The 20,720-nt window shown below is 36.0% G+C and overlaps 1 protein-coding gene across 4 annotated transcripts in view; it reads right to left on the bottom strand.

The window, feature by feature from the left end:
* The window catches only part of FOCAD (focadhesin), a 267,132-nt gene that overhangs the window by 191,661 nt on the left and 54,751 nt on the right, over window positions 1–20,720 (bottom strand). For all 4 annotated transcript variants that reach the window (XM_069474243.1, XM_069474246.1, XM_069474245.1 and 1 more), the window contains 2 exons: window positions 10,754–10,855; window positions 2,964–3,168 (listed from right to left, as the gene is read on the bottom strand). In XM_069474243.1, coding sequence (XP_069330344.1) covers window positions 2,964–3,168; window positions 10,754–10,855 — 307 coding nt within the window. The remainder of the gene's footprint in view (window positions 1–2,963; window positions 3,169–10,753; window positions 10,856–20,720) is intronic.

Raw genomic sequence — 20,720 nt, 5'->3', positions numbered from 1 at the left:
TTCGCTACTGTTTTTGTTACTGCTGGCTGGCACAAATTCTTTTCATTTATTTTTCTAGCCTCTCTGAGTGCAGATGTCTTAAGACAAATTACATGACAGTGCCAATGTGTTGAAGGAAATTGATTAAGGCTGGTTTTGAGTTCTCCAAATGAACTCTACATTTCGAACATAGCTACCTGGTAGTCAAGAGTCATCATGTTATTCTAACATGCTACCAAGCTCTTCATCTGCAAGATACTTGCTTGGACAGCCTTAACTGAGAGCATTATTTCCAGACTTGGCAGATGTAATAAAAGACCATATTCAAATGGTAGGGTGTCTTCTCAACAGGCTAATGTATTAGTATTAGATAGGAAGGACTTGGGTGCTCTTAAAAATCCCAATTCAATTCAAACCCAGCTGTTCTGATCAAAATTCTGGAGTTCGTATTAAGGATATGGCCCTGCTCACAGACACACTGGCATTTCCCAGAGATTACAAACAATGAACCATCTGCTTCAATCAGGAGCCTTGTGTCTGGTAAATTCATCAAGAGGAAAGCCTACAGTTGACCAGCTGTACCTTTTACCAGGGGTTATCACTATAATAACCCAAATGACTGTAAGTTACACATGGAAAGAAAAATTAGTTCTTAGCAAACAAGAGAAAAATAGATATTAAAAGATCAAGGGGAAGAAATAGCAGAATATATTAAGTTATAAAACATAAATGTGAACATAGTCCATCAACCAAGTTTTGTTCTTTAGCAAACACACAGTAGAACAGTCAAAAGGCCACCAAGAAGAGACAGATTTAAAACAAAATAAAGCCTAATGTTTGACAACATATTTCCTTGAGTACATTTTTTGCACATACTTGAAATTTTCCATAATAAAAAAAATTCAAAAGACAATTTCAGCAAGCCAGCATCACAGGCTCTCCAATGTTTAACATTATCAAAATTCTAAACTAGAATCATCTTGAAATAATTCTCTATCTTTATGTAAAAACAGACCATGGGTAATGGGTAATATATGAGATGACAAGAGTCACAATTAAAATGAAAAAGACAATTCTACAAACATAAAATAGAAGAGCAACCAGAGTAAGAAAATGGAATTTCACTGACCGCTCTCAAATCGTAGGTCAAGAGCGTGGCATGGCTATTTCTTAAAAAAAATTTTTAAATTTAAATGTGTTTCTTTCCCAGTGCTCAGTGTAGGTCAGACCACATCTACAGCACTGTGTTCAGCTCTAAGAAGAACATTTCATAGTAGCACATTTTAAGGACCAATAAACTAGAGAATTCCTGGCAAAACACAGTGAAAAGTCTGGAAACCATTTCACATGGAGAAGTAACGAAAGTGATGAAGGAAAAAAAATGGAGGAGGAGGAAATAATGGAAAGAAAGGGAGAGCAATAAGAAAAGATAGGGTACAGATGGAGTTTTTTAAAAGCTTATTTTGTTCTGAGAAGAATGGAAACTAATGGGCAATTAGAAAACGAAGGTCAATAAGAAGTACTTGCTTAAAAAAATAATTGCCTTACAAAACATTATGATTCTTCTAACCCTAAAACATTCAATTAGTTGTGGGACTGTCATCTTTTAGAGAGAATAAGAAATATGCGCTGTAATGAGTGGGGAACTGGATTACACCGCCTCTAAGACACCTTCCAAGTCTCAGATTCTTCATTCTAATAAAGCTTATTTGTTAAAGTGATTAAATGTATATATGTCACCAGTTCCTCTAGTTCCACATGAGGTATCCCTTTTTTCCCCACATATCTCAGTTATATTAACAAGCCACAGACTCCCAGAAATACTACACAGAGCTCATTTCTAAAAGTATTTCAGCCTGTCAACACAGGTTTATGAAGATGAAGGCAAACATTTCCAAAGAGCACAGACCAGGGTAATACAGGCGTGGTGTGAAAAAATGTACCCTAGTTCAAAATGTTCTGCCTATACATTACTTTATTGCCCAAACAAAAGTTTTGTAAAAGCCACAGGAGAATTCATTTTAATTAAATTTTCTCTGCCTTGATTACAGGAGTAATTTATGAGTCGCAAAGGAAAGATGTACTCCAGTCACTCCTTGCTAACACAAACTTAAAACAGGTCGTCTGTGAACCCAAGTGATCACTTTGAAATTTATTCACAGATTTCCTCCATCAGCTAAGCAGCATGGTGCTCAGATTCCAGGCAAATGGAAAACCTCGATTACGGAAAGGGATAGCCAGATAAATGAATCACTACATTAAAATCACAACACACTGGCAACTGGAATTTTTTTTTAATCTGCAATTGTAAAAAAAAAAATGTATTTTTTTTTAATCTGCAATTGAATCTGCAATTCATTAGCTTGAATTTCTCTCTCCCCTGAACTCCCACAGCATTTTATCTATACCTTTCATTCATCTACTTTAAATTATAAGAATTTATATACAGAACTTGTCCTAACTCATTTACTATACTTTAGGCTTCTCAAGAGCAGGATCCCTCAGGGCCACTGCATATGTTGTCAGGGGACATGTGGAAAGTGGAAGCTAGCCAGTGCTAGCTGCCCAGGCTTTCCACACTCAGAGCTGTACCTACCCAGAGACACACCTTTTCTTAGTTTGCACAAAGAGGTCTTTTTTTTCCTTATTACTCTTCCACTGTCTAGCACAAAGAGAAACTCAACCCAAAAATCTTTTCCCTGATATGTCTTTTTTAAACAAAGGAAAGTTTTCATTCCTACTAATCCCAAAATGGATTATGTTGATTTATAATCTCTGTAAATTTAGTTAACATAGTATATATTAATATTAAATCTAGATTTTGTTCCTTTATCTTCTCCAAATGATTATAAGCATTTCTAGAGCCAGGATCGTGTCTTTTGAGTTTGCCAGATCACATAGGTTCCAGAGCCACTTTATGTATGACAATGATCATCACTTTCTGATGCCAATGCTGTATTAGTGAAGGGGGATAAAATACCTACCTGCAAACACGGAACCATGTCGCAACACAGTTGAAGTATCTGCTGTTCCAATATTGATGGTTGTTCTTTGTCACAAAGAACCCGGGGTTGAAGCAAGACTTTCAGCAGGGCTAGTCGGAGGTTAGCATATTCTTGTAACTGGGATGGTTCACAATATAGATACCATAGAAATGGTGCCATTATTTGAATGCATGAAACTTCTGACCTGTAAGTCGTGTAACACGTTAGCCAATCACTGAGTTAAACATACTATCAAGCAGGTAAGTAGCAAATATCAACTTATTATTCACAACATATCGTAAACTATCATACCATCAAATGTAACTTCTTTTTATGATTCTTCTACTCCACTATGACCTACCTAGCTCTACGCCAAATAGTTCTTTGTGCACTGGGGAAAATGACTCAACACGTGGAGATCATAAGCTGTATGCTCAGGACATTAGAATAGCATCTACATCTCCAGGACCAGTATTTGATGAACATCAGAATCATCTGACAACCTGTTTAGAATTATAGATGGCAGGATCTGCTCTTCCAAGAGTATGACACAGGCATGCATTTTTGGAAACATTCTACAAGTGAGGATCTATATAAAACAAATCCAGGCCAGGCGCGGTGGCTCACGCCTGTAATCCTAGCACTCTGGGAGGCCGAGGTGGGCGGATCGTTTGAGCTCAGGAGTTCGAGACCAGCCTGAGCAAGAGCGAGACCCCATCTCTACTAAAAATAGAAAGAAATTATATGGACAGCTAAAAATATATATATAGAAAAAATTAGCCGGGCATGGTGGTGCATGCCTGTAGTCCCAGCTACTCGGGAGGCTGAGACAGGAGGATCGCTTGAGCTCAGGAGTTTGAGGTTGCTGTGAGCTAGGCTAACGCCACGGCACTCACTCTAGCCTGGGCAACAGAGTGAGACTCTGTCTCAAAAAAAAAAAAAACAAAAAAAAAAAACAAAAAAAAAAAAAACAAACAAAAAAAAAAACAAATCCACACAAACACTGTAAGATGATTATGATGATAGTTAACATTTACTTGTTAACTTGTTAACATTTACAGTGTACAAATTACTGCACTGTCTTTAAACTCATTTGATTCTCACTACAACCTTATGAAATAAAAAATATTATCATCCCCATTACACAGACACAGAAACTGATGGACAGAGAGGTAAAGTAATTTGGCAAGGCCCTCCTCTTAAGCTTTTCCCAGTCAAAGAATGAATACCATACAAATCTTTCATATCTATTTAGATTTCATTATATCCTGGTAACTCCATGTTCAAAGACACTAAAATGTCAAAAGTACGTTCAAAACTAAAAATATGATCATGTCATTAACCAGCTTAAAACAGTTTGCCCATAAGAAAGTATTTAGCCCCATTCACAAACCCACCATACTTTGGCTTCTGCTTATCTTTCCAGCCTCATTTCTTGCTCTTCTTCACTCTCCACTAAACTACACTCAACTTTCAGGTCTTCAAGTCATCTGGGCTTTCTTCTCACTTGCTCTTTCCTCTATTCATAATATTTTCCCCTTTCTTTCCGGTTCCTTTCCCTAATTTCTATCATCTTTCAGTTCTCTGCTTCAAAATGACTTCCTGAGGTCCTTCACAATTAGCCTTGATCAGATCTCCAATATGTGCTTCCATGATATAATACCTTTATTTTCATTACATATTTAATATCTGTATGCCCTGCCAGACCATAAGCCAAAAGAGGGCATGGACCGTGGATATCTGTTTACTGTTCAGTCACCAATAACTGTATACAATAAGTCTTCAAAGAGACACTCAATCATTCAATTAATCCAGTTACACTAAGTTATAGTTTTATAACTAGCATGAATCAATTAAGTGTCATAATTGTATTTTAATGTTTTTCACATTTATTACATATAAAAAATGATTATATAAGATACAAAGATAAACCAGGCATTATCTATGCTCAGGAAGCATACAGTCTGACAGGGACAGTTGGTTATGCTCCTGAACTAGAAGACAAAAAGTGAAAACTGCCAAAAGAAGGATATAAAGTACAATTACTTCATGGAAGAAATGGCAATTGAGTTATGGTTGACAACATAATTTAATAATACCATACATTACATAGCAATGTGATTTCAAAATGCCATTAACATTAATAAAAATGTTAAAGCTACCAAATCAATAAAATTTAATTTTATTCATTCATTCATTTATTCACTTGGCAAAATTCATTGACCACCTACTGTATACCAGTCACTTATCTTTGTGCTGGAAACAAAGCAGAAAACCAAAACAGATTAAGTTCCTGCTCTCATGGAGCTCACGGCCTGGAGGAATTTCTCTTATCATAAGCTCAAACGCTTACACAATCTATAAAAATCAAAAGAAGGACTTTTGAGTTCATGATTAATCCTGAAACATGTTTTTATCACACCACCCACTTTAGGAAACTAAGAAAAACTTCATAGATGAAGGAATCAGATGAGGTATGTATGGGTTAGAATATGAAGCAAAAGTAGTTTCTACAAAAGAGATTTAAGAAACATTTCTTCCCCATCTCACTCCAATAATGTATTCCCCAAAGAATAAATACTATCCAGCTGTCAACAGCATCCATGGATAGCTTATCAGTTTTCGTCTACTTTGAGATGCTGAAGGTGAAACGTAAGGGTCACTTAAAGAAATACATTCATACGATGCCATTATGATTTGACATCAGGAGCATAATGATGAGCTTCCTTAGGGCCAATACTATTTAAAAATCTCCTTGGCTTAATCTGTCCTAGTTGTAGATCCTGCATTTCCTATGTGGTATCTGATGACTAACTATCACTTCAGTGGGGTACGAAATTGCCAGGGCTTAAGGAGCAAAGGAATATAATAAAACAGATTATCTGAAATCCCGAAGTGATTAAGAATGTTTAAAAATGTAAACAATTGACAATATGTCCACACAAAAGTCTTTTATATTTACGTTCACTACTAAAGGAGTAGTAGTAGAAAAAGACCTAGATTAGGAGTCAAAAAACTGAGGCTTTAGGCCCAATTTCACCACTAGCTAGCCATGAATCCTTAGGTCATTTAATGTTGCTCTCCTTAGTTCCTTCATCTGAAAAACTGTCAGTGACTGGTAACCTTAAAGTATCCAGGCCTAAAGTCTATGATATCATTATCGATTTAAATAATTCTTAGTTCCTGAAAGGTCAACACGAAGTCTTAACATCACAGGCCTTCAATTAATGAATGCAGAACTTAATTATAAAATAATGCCCAAAAAAGCTAGCATGAAGATATACTGTCATTTCAGGATATCTAAATACTAATAAAAATGAACATAAATAGTTATTTTAATCAATAATTCCTAACACAGACAGAACTAGAATACAAGCTATCCTCACAACATTTTGCTTCCTTCCCATAGTTGTTAATCACTACTCATATTCTTATTAAATTACCAATCAGCCTTTATTACCTTCTAAACAATTTAACTACTAAGTTAACTGAATCTAAAATTACATCTCAGGAAACTAATAGTCTGCTGAAAAATGCAACCATAATTATCAATTTCATCCTGCAGAGAATAATCCCATGGTGCAAAAGTAGAAATAAGGCAATTGAAATTATTCTTTGCTAATAAATATAAAATAATTTAGAACTTCCAAATGGCTCTAGATAGCATATTCCAACAGCTGATAATTTAAGTGAAAGGAATGAGATAAAAGTTTATCAGTAAATAAACCAAAGTCAATTAATAATCTTTTTTTCCTTATGAATATCTGGACAAATTTTATTAGAATAACTACTTCCAAGTCCCAATATAATACACTTTAGAGATAAAAATAACCTACAGTAAATTTACTATCTGTTGATTAAATAAAGCATTGGAAAAGAGATGCATTCTTAAGAATTACCCTAAAAATAAGCTTAATAACAAATTTGGATCAGCAGCAACAGAAGCATCCTTTATAAAGTATCCCAATCTATTTAGCAACAGACAAATTTCATTAAACAAACAAATATGTTTTTTTGTTTCTGAGAGAGTTGAACAAAGGCTTATTTAATAAATATTAATGTCCTCCTACCTTTGAAAATGCAATCCTAGGTGAGGGAAGAGGGAAGATAACGATGATCATTTTGAACTATTCATTCAAATGTTACATGAATTTTTCTCACTGGCAGCTGATTACAGGTGCTATGGACTGAATATGTGTCCCCCCAAATTCATATGTTGAAATCCTAATCTCCAAAGTGATGGTAATAGGTGGTAGAACCTTTGGGTGGCGATTAGGTCACGAGGGTAGAGCCCTCATGAATGGGATTAGTGCCCTTATAAAAGGGGCCTAGGAGAAGTCCCTTGGCCCTCGGTCGTATGAGGACACAAAGGAAAGATGGCCCTCTGAGAACCAGAAAGTGGGCCCTCACCAGATACCAAATACACCAACACCTTGATCTTGGACTTCCCAGCCTTCAGGACTGTGATTAATAAATTTCAGTTGTTTATAAGCTACCCAGTCTACAGTATTTTGTTAGAGCAGTCTAAAGCGACTAAAATATAAGATTCTTTATGTCTCTTTAAAACTTCCTGCAGCAGTACATCCTACCTAGAAATTCCATCTAAAACTCAAGTAATGGACTCAGAAATGGTGTTCAAAGAAACTGTATCTACAGGATACTATAAAACCTTCAAGAGCAAGAAAATATGAATGTAGCTGCTACAGTGAATGTAACTCAGGTATTACCCAGGATAATGGTATTTTATGACCTTGTGTGACAATATCAAGTATGTAGTGATATTATATATTGTAAGGCACTCTACAATCCACTAGCTGGGTCCTGCCAACCCAAGGACCTCATTTATAGAAATTCAACATTTATAAAGCACCTGGAAATGTGCCAGGTATTATTAATACAAAGAATGAGATCCAGTCCCTGCCCTCAAGGAGGTTTCACAGTTCATAGAGAAATTAGAAGACTTGTAAGTGTAATGATGTTAGAAATCACAACTGCAAGTTATTATCACACGAGAGAGACACTGAATCCAGCTTATAGTAAGTGAAGATTTCCTAGGGCAGAGAATGCCTAAACAGATCTTTACAAAGCAGACAAAAACATACACTGGGGAAAGAATCCCTATTCGATAAATGGTGCTGGGAAAATTGGATAGCCACATGTAGAAGACTGAAACAGGATCCGCACCCTTCACCTCTCACAAAAATCAACTCACCATGGGTAACAGACTTAAACCTAAAGCATGAAACCCTAAGAATTCTAGAAGAAAATATTGGAAAAACTCTTACAGACATCAGCCTACCAAAGAATTTATGAAGACCCCAAAAGCAATAACAGCAACAACAAAAATAAATAAATGGGACCTGATAAAATTTTTTTTTTTTTTTTTTTTTTTTGAGACAGAGTCTCACTCTGTTGCCCAGGCTAGAGTGAGTGCCGTGGCGTCAGCCTAGCTCACAGCAACCTCAAACTCCTGAGCTCAAGCGATCCTCCTGTCTCAGCCTCCCGAGTAGCTGGGACTACAGGCATGCGCCACCATGCCCGGCTAATTTTTTCTATATATATTTTTAGCTGTCCATATAATTTCTTTCTATTTTTAGTAGAGGTGGGGTCTCGCTCTTGCTCAGGCTGGTCTCGAACTCCTGAGCTCAAACGATCTGCCCACCTCGGCCTCCCAGAGTGCTAGGATTACAGGCGTGAGCCACCGCGCCCGGCCGGACCTGATAAAATTAAAAAACTTCTGCACAGCCAAAGAAATTATGACTAGAGTGAATAGACAACCTATGGAATGGGAGAAAATATTTGCGTGTTATACATCTGATAAAGTGCTGATAACTAGAATCTATATGGAACTCAGGAAAATCAGCAAGAAAAAATTAAACAACCCCATTAAAAAGTGGACAAAGGACATGAACAGAAACTTTTCAAAAGAAGATACACTAATGGCCAACAAACATATAAAAAAATGCTCAACATCTCTAATCATCAGGGAAATGCAAATCAAAACCACAATGAGATATCACTTATCTCCAGTGAGAATGGCTTTTATGAAAAAGTCCCAAAACAACAAATGTTGGCATGGATGTGTAGAGATAGGAACACTCATCCACTGCTGGTGGGATTGCAAACTAGTACAACCTCTATGGAAAGTAATATGGAGATACCTCAAAGGACTAAAAGCAGAACTACCATTTGATTCAGCAATCCCACTACTGGGCATCTACCCAAAGGAGAAAAAGACATTCTATAAAAAAGACACCTGTACTTGAATGTGTATAGCAGCACAATTCACGATTGCAAAGATGTGAAAACAACCCAAGTGTCCATCAATACATAAGTGGGTTAATAAAATGTGGTATATGTATACCATGGAGTACTACTCAGCCACACACACACACAAAAAAAAAAAATAACGAACTACCTATTGTATGATCCTGGATGGAGTTGGGGCCCATTCTTCTGAGTGAAGTATCACAAAAATGGAAAAACACACACCACATGTATTCACCATCAAATTGGTACTAATTGATCAACACTAATGTGCACATATGGGAAGTAACATAGGGTGTCGGGCAGTGGGAGGGTGAGGAGGGGATGGGTAAATCCACACCTAAGGATGTGGTGCGTGCTCTCTGGAGGATGGACACACTTGTCGGACAGTGCAAAGGCAATGTATGTAACCAAAGTGTTTGTACCCTTGTAATACTCTGAAATAAAAAATAAAAATTAAAAAAAAATAGAGAAATTAGGAAGGGAGCAAGGTAAAATTCAAGAGTAAGGTGGATAGCAATAAGCAAAAGCACAGAAAGAAGGGAACAGCACTGTTTCCTGTGTGCAACCAAAAGCAAGTCAGCATACTGCAAAAGCATACACTGTGAGATGAAGATAAAAATAGATAAAACTGGTGAGACAGGTAGGAACCATATCAATATACAGAGCCCAGACTGACATATTCGACTTTATCCTGTAGTCTAGGGAGTTTCAAACTGTTTCAGAAAGCAAATCTTTTTGTTTACCAACAGAAATAGCTTCCATAAAATATCAACAAGTAAATGCTGTGAAAACAGAGCTGAAGGGGTGGGGACACCTTAGCCTATGCACTGCAAGGGCAGTTTGAAAACCACAGCCATGGAGATTTAAGTAAGGGAGTGATACAATAAGATCTGCTCTCTTGATGTATCATTCTGATGGATGTTTAGAGAATAGATTTCCAGAGGACAAGATTGGAGGCAGAGTTGCCAGTAAGGAACAGGTTGGCAACAGCCACAGCAAGAGATAATGAGGACCTGAACCAGCACCACAGTAGTACAGATAGGGGATGAAAAGAGAGTAGCTTTCAGGGCCATCAGGAGGCCTTGGTGAAGCTAAACTAACTGCACATATAGTGGTTATCTGGTCTCACTTGGCAGTATTACTTGATCCCAATTGGCAGGTTTCTAATGGAGAGATTAACTCACTAGCCAATTTCCAGGGAGAAGAACGTATACCCTCTTATGTAATTTGTAGAAGTTTACTGAATATTTCTAATCAACTTTCCTAACCATTAATGAATGTTTAACTTCTTTTATAACAGCTTTTCTTATATTCAGTATTTCGACAACCAATAAATCTGCCAGATTTTTTTCTCTTACTCTTAAAAAGAAACTAGAAAATTGCAACCCACTCTAGGACATTTCTTTTCTTCAGGAGAAAACATTATAGTCAAAGCAGGTAGAAAAAACAAAAAAAAAAAAACTAGCTCTAAAATTAGCATATACCATTCTGTCTCCCACATTTATTTTATTTTACATTACCTTTCAGGGCATTTCTGGAAAAAAGCTGTCAGTTGCTGTAAAAGTACTGGCCAGCAATCAGGTCTGTGTTCAAGCACAGTGATCAAAGGCTGAGGATGATTTCTGAAAAACACAGAAAATCATATGGGAGGCTGTCATTTCAGGACTACACATTCTCAATACCCAAATATAGCAGCAAAAAAGCCAACACCTTCTGAAGACTTTTTTCAGGATTCACAATTGTTACAAAATCATCACTTGCTACACTTGCTGCAGTGTTGGTTCATTAGAACTGACTTTTCTTTCCCCCTTTGCTTAACTTTTTGGCAGAAAAGAAAATGAACCCTGGAGTCTCAGAGACAAAAATTTGAGACCATTTAACAGCTCTAAGACTTTGGCCAAGCTCCTAAATCCAGTAGCTCTCACATCAATCCACTTGATTCCTCCCCTCCGGGAGGTAACAGGCCAGCTCCTCCTGCTGCTGCTGCTGCTGCTCTCTTCCAGAGCCTGAAAGGTTCCAGTTCCTCTAACATTGCTCTAGCTTGCAAGCACTGTCTCTCCATCTCTGTTCCCACTTACTCTACTCTTCTCAGTGTATAGGTCTGTGTTGCCCCAGCATATTCAAGATGAGGGAAAAGAAAATATTCCCCCCATCTCAAACAACAAACTATCCCAGACAGAAACTACATAAAATTTCTGTTAAAAGAGCATGAATCTTTTTATTTGGGCTACTTCCATTAAGATATCTAAAATGACTATGTAAAATCTAAGATTTGAAATCTTTGACTCTCAAAGAATTGGGTTTTAATAATGGAAAAAAAAAGTACAACTACAAATTGTTTTAAATAGTTCAAAAAGCCTAACAGTTACTGTAAATTGCTCAACTTTTTAAACTATGAATTACTATACAAAGTGTTTAGTTATAATTGATATGGATTTTTCCTTCAAGAAAATTTTTAAATAAAATTTAAAATGCTCATCGTAAAAAAATTCAAATACAGAAATATCAATCTTTTTAGCATAAAAGGAATCATATACGTAATGCTATTCTTTAATGTTAATTTTTTAACCCAATAATATATCTCCAGCAATGATTTTTTTTTTTTGAAGATCAGATCACTTACACCCAAATGATTTTTTTAAGATGACTTCTTGGTGGCTCTCAAAGTGTGATCGCTGTACCAGCAACATCAGTATCACCTGGGAACTTGTTATAAATGCAAATTCTCAGGTCAGCCCAGACCTAATAAACAGCCCTGCAGGAAATTCCAATGCACTGCTATACAGCAGTGGTTCTCAACCTTGGTTGCATGTTAGATTTTCTATGAAGCTCTTAACACCAATGCCCAGGTCTCAGTTATCTTAGAGGTGCTAGGAATGGAGTTTATGCATTAGCAATTTTTTAAAACTCTGCAGGTAACTTTTAACGTGTTGCCAGGGTTCAGAACCCCTGCAAGTAAAAACTACTGAAGAAGGAGCTCAGGGATGGGAAATTCTCTTTTACTTTAAAAACTACTAGAAAACTAGGGTAGACCTATCATATTGAAACACTCATGTAAAACACCTCTCTGACACTACCACACAGTTTCTGGGTATTCTAACACCATCTTGTTATTTCTTTTCAACTTCACCTAATCTATAATGCACTAACTTCACATGCTGGCAGCCCCCTGTCTGTTAAAGCACAGGCTATTTCTGACAGATCAGATTGCTATCCTTGCTAAGGGATCGCTTCAAGCAACTTTTTATGCCAGAACTCAAAAAATCACGTCAAAATCATGTTTCCAAATTCCAAATCCTTTGGCAGTCAAATCTATCTAGAATTTACTTTCACTCTGGTTCCCACAAATATTAAGAAACAAGTAACACAAATCCTAAAAACCTCTCAACTATGTGACATCAAATGAACTTCTTAGATTCAAAGTTCAGTAGGCCCTGTTCAATTAAAACCACCAAATAAAAAGGAAAGAATAGCACCTGCAATTATTTTAGCTATAGTTTCTTCTTCTGATAAGCACCATATTGACATATGGAGCATCAGACAAGCCCATCCATTAATCCTCCAGCTAATGGTGGCACTTATGACTATTTAAGAAAAAAATCCAACAAGTTACCACACCACAAAGATTCCATGTGATCATAAGGCAATGAAGTGCTTTTCAATATTCTTCCCTTATATGTCATCCCTTCCCCCCACCCACCCCTCACCCAAAAAAACTGCTAAGGCTCTATCTCCTTTTTAAAACGTACAGTTTTATCCAAATTAAATCAGGTCAACAGAAATAAGAGATAGTAATTTTAAAGTGGGCATAGAAATGATGAACATATGGCAAATAACTCTATTATCATTTACTGCTACATCACTCGATTGAGGGAACCACAACAGCTTTGTTCATGATGCTGAAGGCCTGTTTTGCTAGCTATTGGATTCAGCAGACTATTTAGTGTCTCAGACTTCAACTCAAAAAATGAGATTTAGTAGAATACAGTAGGATAGGGATTATCCAGATTAATTACTGATTTAGACATATAATCAATTTTTCCAGATAATTATGTCACATCCAAGTGGCAATATTGTAGGGAATAATATACAATATTGACTCCAAGAAGCTGAAAACCTCAAGAGAGAAGAGAAGCACAAAATGAGAACATTGAATCTTCCTGTTGATTAGAATTTCATTACTGATATTATTTCAACTAAGTACAACTAACCTAAAATTATAATTGTCAAAGTTTTGTTTTAATACTTTAATCATAATGAAGCAAAGAGTTAAATTCTCCCTTATGAATCATCTTGTTATATGAGTGCATATATAATATATAAAGCATTATGCATAAGTAATAGAATGGATGCATTTTTTCAATTCAATAAACTTAATTGTGCAACTACCCATCCATGAAAGTTTCTCAGTCTTAGCACTATTGACATTTTGGGCAGATAATTTTTTATTGTGGGGTTGTCCTATGCATTATAGGATGTGCAGCAGCATCCCTGGCCTCTACCCACTAGATGCTAGTAGCATTCCCTCTAGATATGACAATCAAAAAATGTTTCTAGTCAGCCAAGCACAGTGGCTCATGCCTGTATCCCAGCACTTTGGGAGGCCAAGGTGGGAAGATCACCTGAGGCCAGGATTTTGATACCAGCCTGGGAAATAAAGCAAGACCTTGTCTCCATAAAAAAAAACAAAAATTAGCCAGGTGTGATGGTGCATACCTGTAGCCCCAGCTACTTGGGAGACTGAGGTGGGAGGATCACTTGAGCCTAGGAGTTCGGGGCTACAGTGGGCTATGATTGTACCACTGCACTCCAGCTTGAGTGACAAAGCGAGACTCTGTCTCAAAAACAAAAGTCCCCAGACCTTACCAAATGTCCCCTGAAGAACAAAATTGCCCCTAGAAGTAAATGGCAAGTCCTGGCCGGGTGTGGTGGCTCACGCCTGTAATCCTAGCACTCTGGGAGGCCGAGGCAGGTGAATCGTTTGAGCTCAGGAGTTCTAGACCAGCCTGAGCAAGAGCGAGACCCCATCTCTACTAAAAATAGAAAAAAATTATCTGGACAGTTAAAAATATATCGAAAAAATTAGCCGGGCATGGTGGCACATGCCTGTAGTCCCAGCTACTCTGGAGGCCGAGGCAGGAGAATTGCTTGAGCCCAGGAGTTTGAGGTTGCTGTGAGCGAGGCTGATGCCACGGCACTCTAGCCTGGGCAATAAAGTGAGACACTGTCTCAAAAAAAAAAAAAAAAAAGAAGTAAATGGCAAGTCCTATGGGAAGCACAACACTGACTAAAGCATGGTATCAGTTCTGAGTTGTTCAAAAAAACTATAATTCTACCCTCACCTTTCCTTACACTGAACTAAAAGTGATCTATCAATCATGATCAAAATTTTAAATTTCTTATGGAAATACAGTTATCAAATATTAACATTAGGTGTGCAAGAGTAACACAACACAGTAGAAACTAGAAGATTTAAAATGGAAAACAAATGTAAAATTATTCCTTTGCAAAATATAAACTCTTATTCCAAAATAAATGGCATTAAGTATAATAATATACATGCTGATTTGGGTATGAGATAATGGAGTTTTTTTCTATTTAAAATATTATAATTAGAACACTTCAAATGTTATGAGGCTAAGCATAGTTCACTCTTGATGTATTCATGGATTGATTATTACATTTATGGATTATTCAAGATATTTCTTTTCTTTCTTCCTCTCACTGCTTGTTAGCCATTCCACTTCTTTCAAGAACATCCAACTGAGAAATTTGGTAATGAAAGGTAAATGAAAAGGTAAATGAAAGGACCCACAATTTAAACAAGTCAAGTTAATATGTTTAAATTAGAAGGGCTATTGATCAAACAGAAGAGACTGTGGTATGAAGAATACCAAAATAAAACCTGGGTTATAACTTAAAATTTCAATTATCCCTAAACCTGCTATTCAAGTCATGAAGAATAAGTTGACTACAGCCCTTTATTCGTAATAATAGATGAGCTGACCATACAATAGACCTGGTCACTTGTAAAACTAATAGTGGCAAACAATATGCCACACAAGTTTTGAAAAAGTAAATGCAAATGTGGCACATCATCATCATCATTATTATTTATATAAACAGTGGCTACACAGCATCATCAGAATCATTTACTATGATTCCTATGGCTACGTCCATATCTCAGAAAAAAATAGCAGTGGAGAGAGAAGGTGAAATAGTTGAGGGGGAAGCACTGAACTAAAAGTTAAGAATTCCAAATTCACATTCTAGCTCTGTAACAAATCATGTAATCTCAGGCAAGAGAATTAACTTCTTTTGGCCAAAGTTTCTTCAGCTATAAAATGAGGAGATCAGACTAAGTACTTTCTGGAGTAAATGTTATATCATCCAAGCTATGCATTAGAGCCCTAACCTTAGTATTGCTCAGGACTAGAGGTGGAAACAAACCCTGTAAAGGCAAAAAGCAGTGAAGACGGCAGCTCTCAACTATCAATAATTCTATCCCAAGCTTAAATGGCTCTAAGGCCAATGTCTAATAAAATCTAAGGCCGCAAAAAAGAGGTCTCCTATTTTTATCTCAAAGAGATAAATCACTCTAATTTTTTTTTATTTCAGAGGGAAATAAAATGCTATGTCAAGAAAGAGCCCACAGAAATTTTTAAATCAGAATTTCCTAACTCCTGAGATATCCAATAGATTCTGCTTTCTTCTTAAAAGAGAATAACGTTGTTTCTAAAGACCAAAATCAATACAAACCAGGCAACCAGGTCACCCTTCATTGGCCTCTAGTGCCTCTAATGTCTCCTTTACTGTGCAATTTTTTTCCTGCCATAGATGAACCAATTTGTTGTACATTCTTTGGCACTTTACCATTTCACAATTTGCAAAAGTTTTAATTGCAATTGTAAGTAATTTATTTAACATTAATACGTAACAAATACAATACTCATGATTATCATGAGGATAGGTTTCTTAAATTACAGCATAAGCAGCTTGACAGCTGGGTCTACGTCTTCTTAATCTTTTTGTTTCCCTTTCAGTGCCAAATGCACATCTACCATAAATGTAATTATCACACAAACACTTTCCCCAAACCATCTCTTTAAACTCTTAAACTGATTCACTCATGTTGTCACAAATGACAGAATAAACTGGATCATGAAATTTATCATAGTCCCTCTAGCACATTGTCCCAAAGTCAACACTATCCAGTGGAAAAAAGCACAGATGAAGCACATGAAGTTGGTACCTAATACTTCAGGGCCCCCCACCCTTTACTAATATTGTCCACAACACAGCGCAGTGCAGTATATGCATCATCTTAACAGAATGGAGTGGGAAGGAATGAATGATAAATGCATGGTTCCACCAGATTAGCACAAAGACAATGATAAAATATGTAACTGGATTCACGTTTCCAAGTATAAATACATCAATCTTAATAGAAATGAGGGGGTAAAAAAATTAGTCTTGTGGTAGGCAAATCAGAAATCAAAAGTTATTTGTAACCTTTAGGTCACCTCAACCTTCTTGCTACATCTCTGAATATAGGAAAGCTATGATTTGATTTACATCATAAATTCAGTGACAGACACAGATTGCCTTTTCTGTGTGAGGAAACAATGCCTGCAGTTACCATGCATTTTCATGTATGCAGCTGTGACCCTGGTGCTTTCAGAAGCATAGCATAGCACTTAGTACATCAGATATGCGCTTTAAAAGCATTTCTCTACCTGCTCTGAATTTTGATTTGAAAGAGCTGGTTAAGAGCTAAAAGTGATTTTTTTTTTAATTTTAAGATTGTTTTTACAAAAATTTAAGATTTTAAGTTAAAAGATGCATAATAAAAAATTATGATAAAGATTCCACCATGAATATTACTATTAAAAAAAGAATGAGTCAAAAAGAAAAATTAAACAATAGTTGCAAATTGCTGTATATCCTATGGCATAATTTTATGAAAAAAGCATGTTTATCCTTTCTACATAAGTTTCTAGAAAAAGACTTGGAGCAAAACTGATTTCAATTTTGATATTTTTGACTGAGTACATTTTTTGAATCTATAAAACAGATAGGGAGAGTATAAGATCCTTTGAAAATATACTACATATTACAACAATTCTGCCCTCAGTCTGAACCTTTCCCAAGATCCCTGTTTTGAGAGCCAGAGTTTTAATGCAAAGGTGTCTGTAAATGTCAGAAGTCTGGAAACTATTTTAGGTACAAGGTAATAGGTAGAGGGAAACATAGAAGTACTTAAGGATCCAAAGCCTTTCTTTTATTAAGTTACAGGCCATGATCACAAAAACAAACAAACAAAAAACTCTAGAGCTAAATAGACTAATAAGGCCAAAATTGCAACATTTTTGTGGTCTTAAAGACATTTATCAGCAAATTATAATACCAATTTTTAAATTAAACATCTACATTTAGAAGAACTTATAAAGCATTTTCTAGTGGCTATTGCTAACTGGAAGATTGCACACTGTATGTAGCTTATTCTTCAGGTCTGACTATAAATCCCAGGTGCAAGTCCCAGGTGATTAGAACCATAAATTGTGAACAAAGACTTTCCTGGGTGGGAGAGAGAAAAGAGGAAATGAAACCAGAAGCAAAACATGCAGCTAGACAGAAAGAATCGAACTGCAAAGAGACAGATGGCCTTTCGAAAGTATTATTGGCTATGCTTTCTCAATTACTGCCCTAGCTTCTTTTTATCCTTAACTCTGCTGAGCTTTTTCAGGAGTGGATCTGACACTGATGCTACATTTTTTCCCATCTTCTTTCCTCTGATTTTTCTACAAAGATATCTACAAGCCCTCTGAAATTATATGTAAAATTGAGTACATACATGTGTGCACATTTTCTAGGAGAAAGTCCAAAACTTATATGCAATTCTTAGAGAAGGTCCTGACCACCTCCCAAAATAGGGTACCAGTAAATCAAACCTAAGTATATATAAGGTAGGTTCTGTAATTCAGCCTTGTTCAACTCCTGCTTTCAAAAAAAAAAAAAAAAACTATAAAGACCACTTCCCCAAAAAAGTTATATACGATATGTTGTGCCTAGAAATGGTGGCTCACTGAGTATGTAAGTTTTTGTAACTTTGGCAAAATAAAATATATTAATGTATTCCACTGGCTCTAATCCCTTATGGCAGCTTGATTGTGTAGTACAAATGATTTAATAATTGTGTCATGCTTACTTTATGCTAAGTGAAACCAAAGATCTATATATACCTCAGGAGATCACTTTAGATAATATATTCAATGATTGAAATAATCAGTCCCCAAAAGCAAAATGCTCACTTTGACATCGAAACCATATGATAATAGCGGATGGTCAATTTTGTTTTTAAGACTTAGAGGATTCTAAGCAACCTCACTTAGAAATAGTAAAGTAGGGCTGGGCCCAGTGGCTCATGCTTGTAATCCTAGCACTTTGGGAGGCCAAGGCAGGAGGATCGCTTGAGGCCAGGAGTTTAAAACCAGCCTAAGCAACAGAGAGAGACCCTAACTCTACAAAAAATAGAAAAATTAACTGGGCATGGTGGCGTATGCCTGTAGTCTTGGCTACTGGGGAGTCTGAGGCAGGAGGATGGCCTGAGCCCAGGATGTTGAGCTATAATGGCACCACTGCACTCTAGCCCAGACAACAGAGTAAGACCCTGTCTCAAAAAAAAAAAAAAATAGTAAATGTAATGACAAAATTTATGTAGAAATGAAAAACAACCAAACTACTCTCATTAAATAGTACAGTTTATAATGGGTACAAAAATGTAGTTAGATAGAATAACATTTGATAGAGCAACAAAGTGATTATAATCAACAATAAGAATATACTTTAACTAAAAGAGTGGAACTAGAATGTTCCTAACACAAAGAAATGATAAATACCTGAGGTGATGGATACCCCAATTACCCTGATTGGATTAATTCACATTATATGCCTATATGAAAACATCACATGTACCCTATTAAAGATATACAACCATTATGTATCAATTAAAAATAAAAAATGTTTTGAATAAATAAATACTACAGTTTATTTTTAGCAACTTACAAAAAGTAGTTTACCTTCAGAATATATGTAAGAAGGCAAAAACACTAAAAATGCATTGGTCTTAGTAAGCATCAAAAAAATTCCAGGATAAATAAAATATGGTATATGTATGCAATGGATAAAGAGGAATGAAGCACTGGTATGTGACACGACATGAATGAAACCTTGGAAACATTATGCTAAGTGAGAGAAGCCACAGGGTATGATTACATTTATATGAAATATCCAAAATAGGCAAATCCATAGATACAAATAGTAATGTCTTCCAGGGGAGGGTGGGGGCTCTTGGAGAATGACTGATAATGAGTATGAGGCTTCTTTTTGGGGTAAAGAAAGTATGCTAGAATTAGATAGCGGTTATGGTTATGTAACTTTATGAATACAATAAAAACTACTGACTTGTACAATTTAAAAGAGTGAATTTTATGGCATGTAAATTATATCTCAATAAAAAGCATTTAAAAATATTCCAAACTTAATTCAGCCATATACTATTTTAAATTGTTACTTTTTTCAATTTTAGAAAAACTCATATATCATATGAAATATAAGTATACTGCCAATATAACAGACGTATTAACTGGGAGTTCCCTTAGAAAATAAGTTCAAATTAAAATCTCATTTATCCCCTCAATATCCCTGATTGAGAGCTTAATTGTCATTTCCACATATGTTTATATCCTTTGCCACTAATAAATGTTAAGGGAATGGTAGAGCTGGAAAATCATGATTTTGTCGTTGTAACAGTGAAAACTTGTTGGTGGGGTAGGGAGCTTCCTGAGTAGGGTATTTGCATGGTCTCACAGTATCCTCCCCGAAATGTTGTTAGTTACAAAAGGCAAATGATAACTATACAGCAGAGAAACCAGACAACACCTTGACTGGGTGATCAAAATTAGAATCCGCAGTGAGGGGCAAGATGGACAACAATGCCTCCAGATGTGATGGCCTCAGAAGGACACAGCATCACTGACACAGTATTCAAAAATACCGATGCCATGAAAAACAAAGAAAGGATGAGAAACAGTTCCAGATTTTAAAAGGCTAAAAGGATATGACAACTAAAGGCAATATGTGATCCTAAACTAAATCCTATACGTTAAATATAAGCAAAAGGGATAAAAGAACATTATTGAGACAATGGAAGAAAATGGGATATGGACTGTCCGTTAGAAAAAAGTATTGTATCAACGTTAAATTTTCTCAATTTGATAACTGTACTCTGCTTATATAAGAGAATATCTTTGTTCTTAGATAACACTATTGAATGTATGTAATCTACTCTCAAATCTTTTTTTTTTACTTATATAGAGAGAATGATAAAGAAAATATGGCAAAGTGTAATAACACTGATAAATCTGAGTAAATGATAGCATATAGGAGACTTTTGTAGTATCCTTGTAACTTTTCTGGAAATTGAAG

Source organism: Eulemur rufifrons, chromosome 7, assembly GCF_041146395.1.
Source record: "Eulemur rufifrons isolate Redbay chromosome 7, OSU_ERuf_1, whole genome shotgun sequence".
In the NCBI taxonomy this organism is placed as follows: domain Eukaryota; kingdom Metazoa; phylum Chordata; class Mammalia; order Primates; family Lemuridae; genus Eulemur; species Eulemur rufifrons.
The sequence above is the reverse complement of the archived record's forward strand: the minus strand, read 5'-3'. Positions and strand labels throughout refer to the sequence as shown.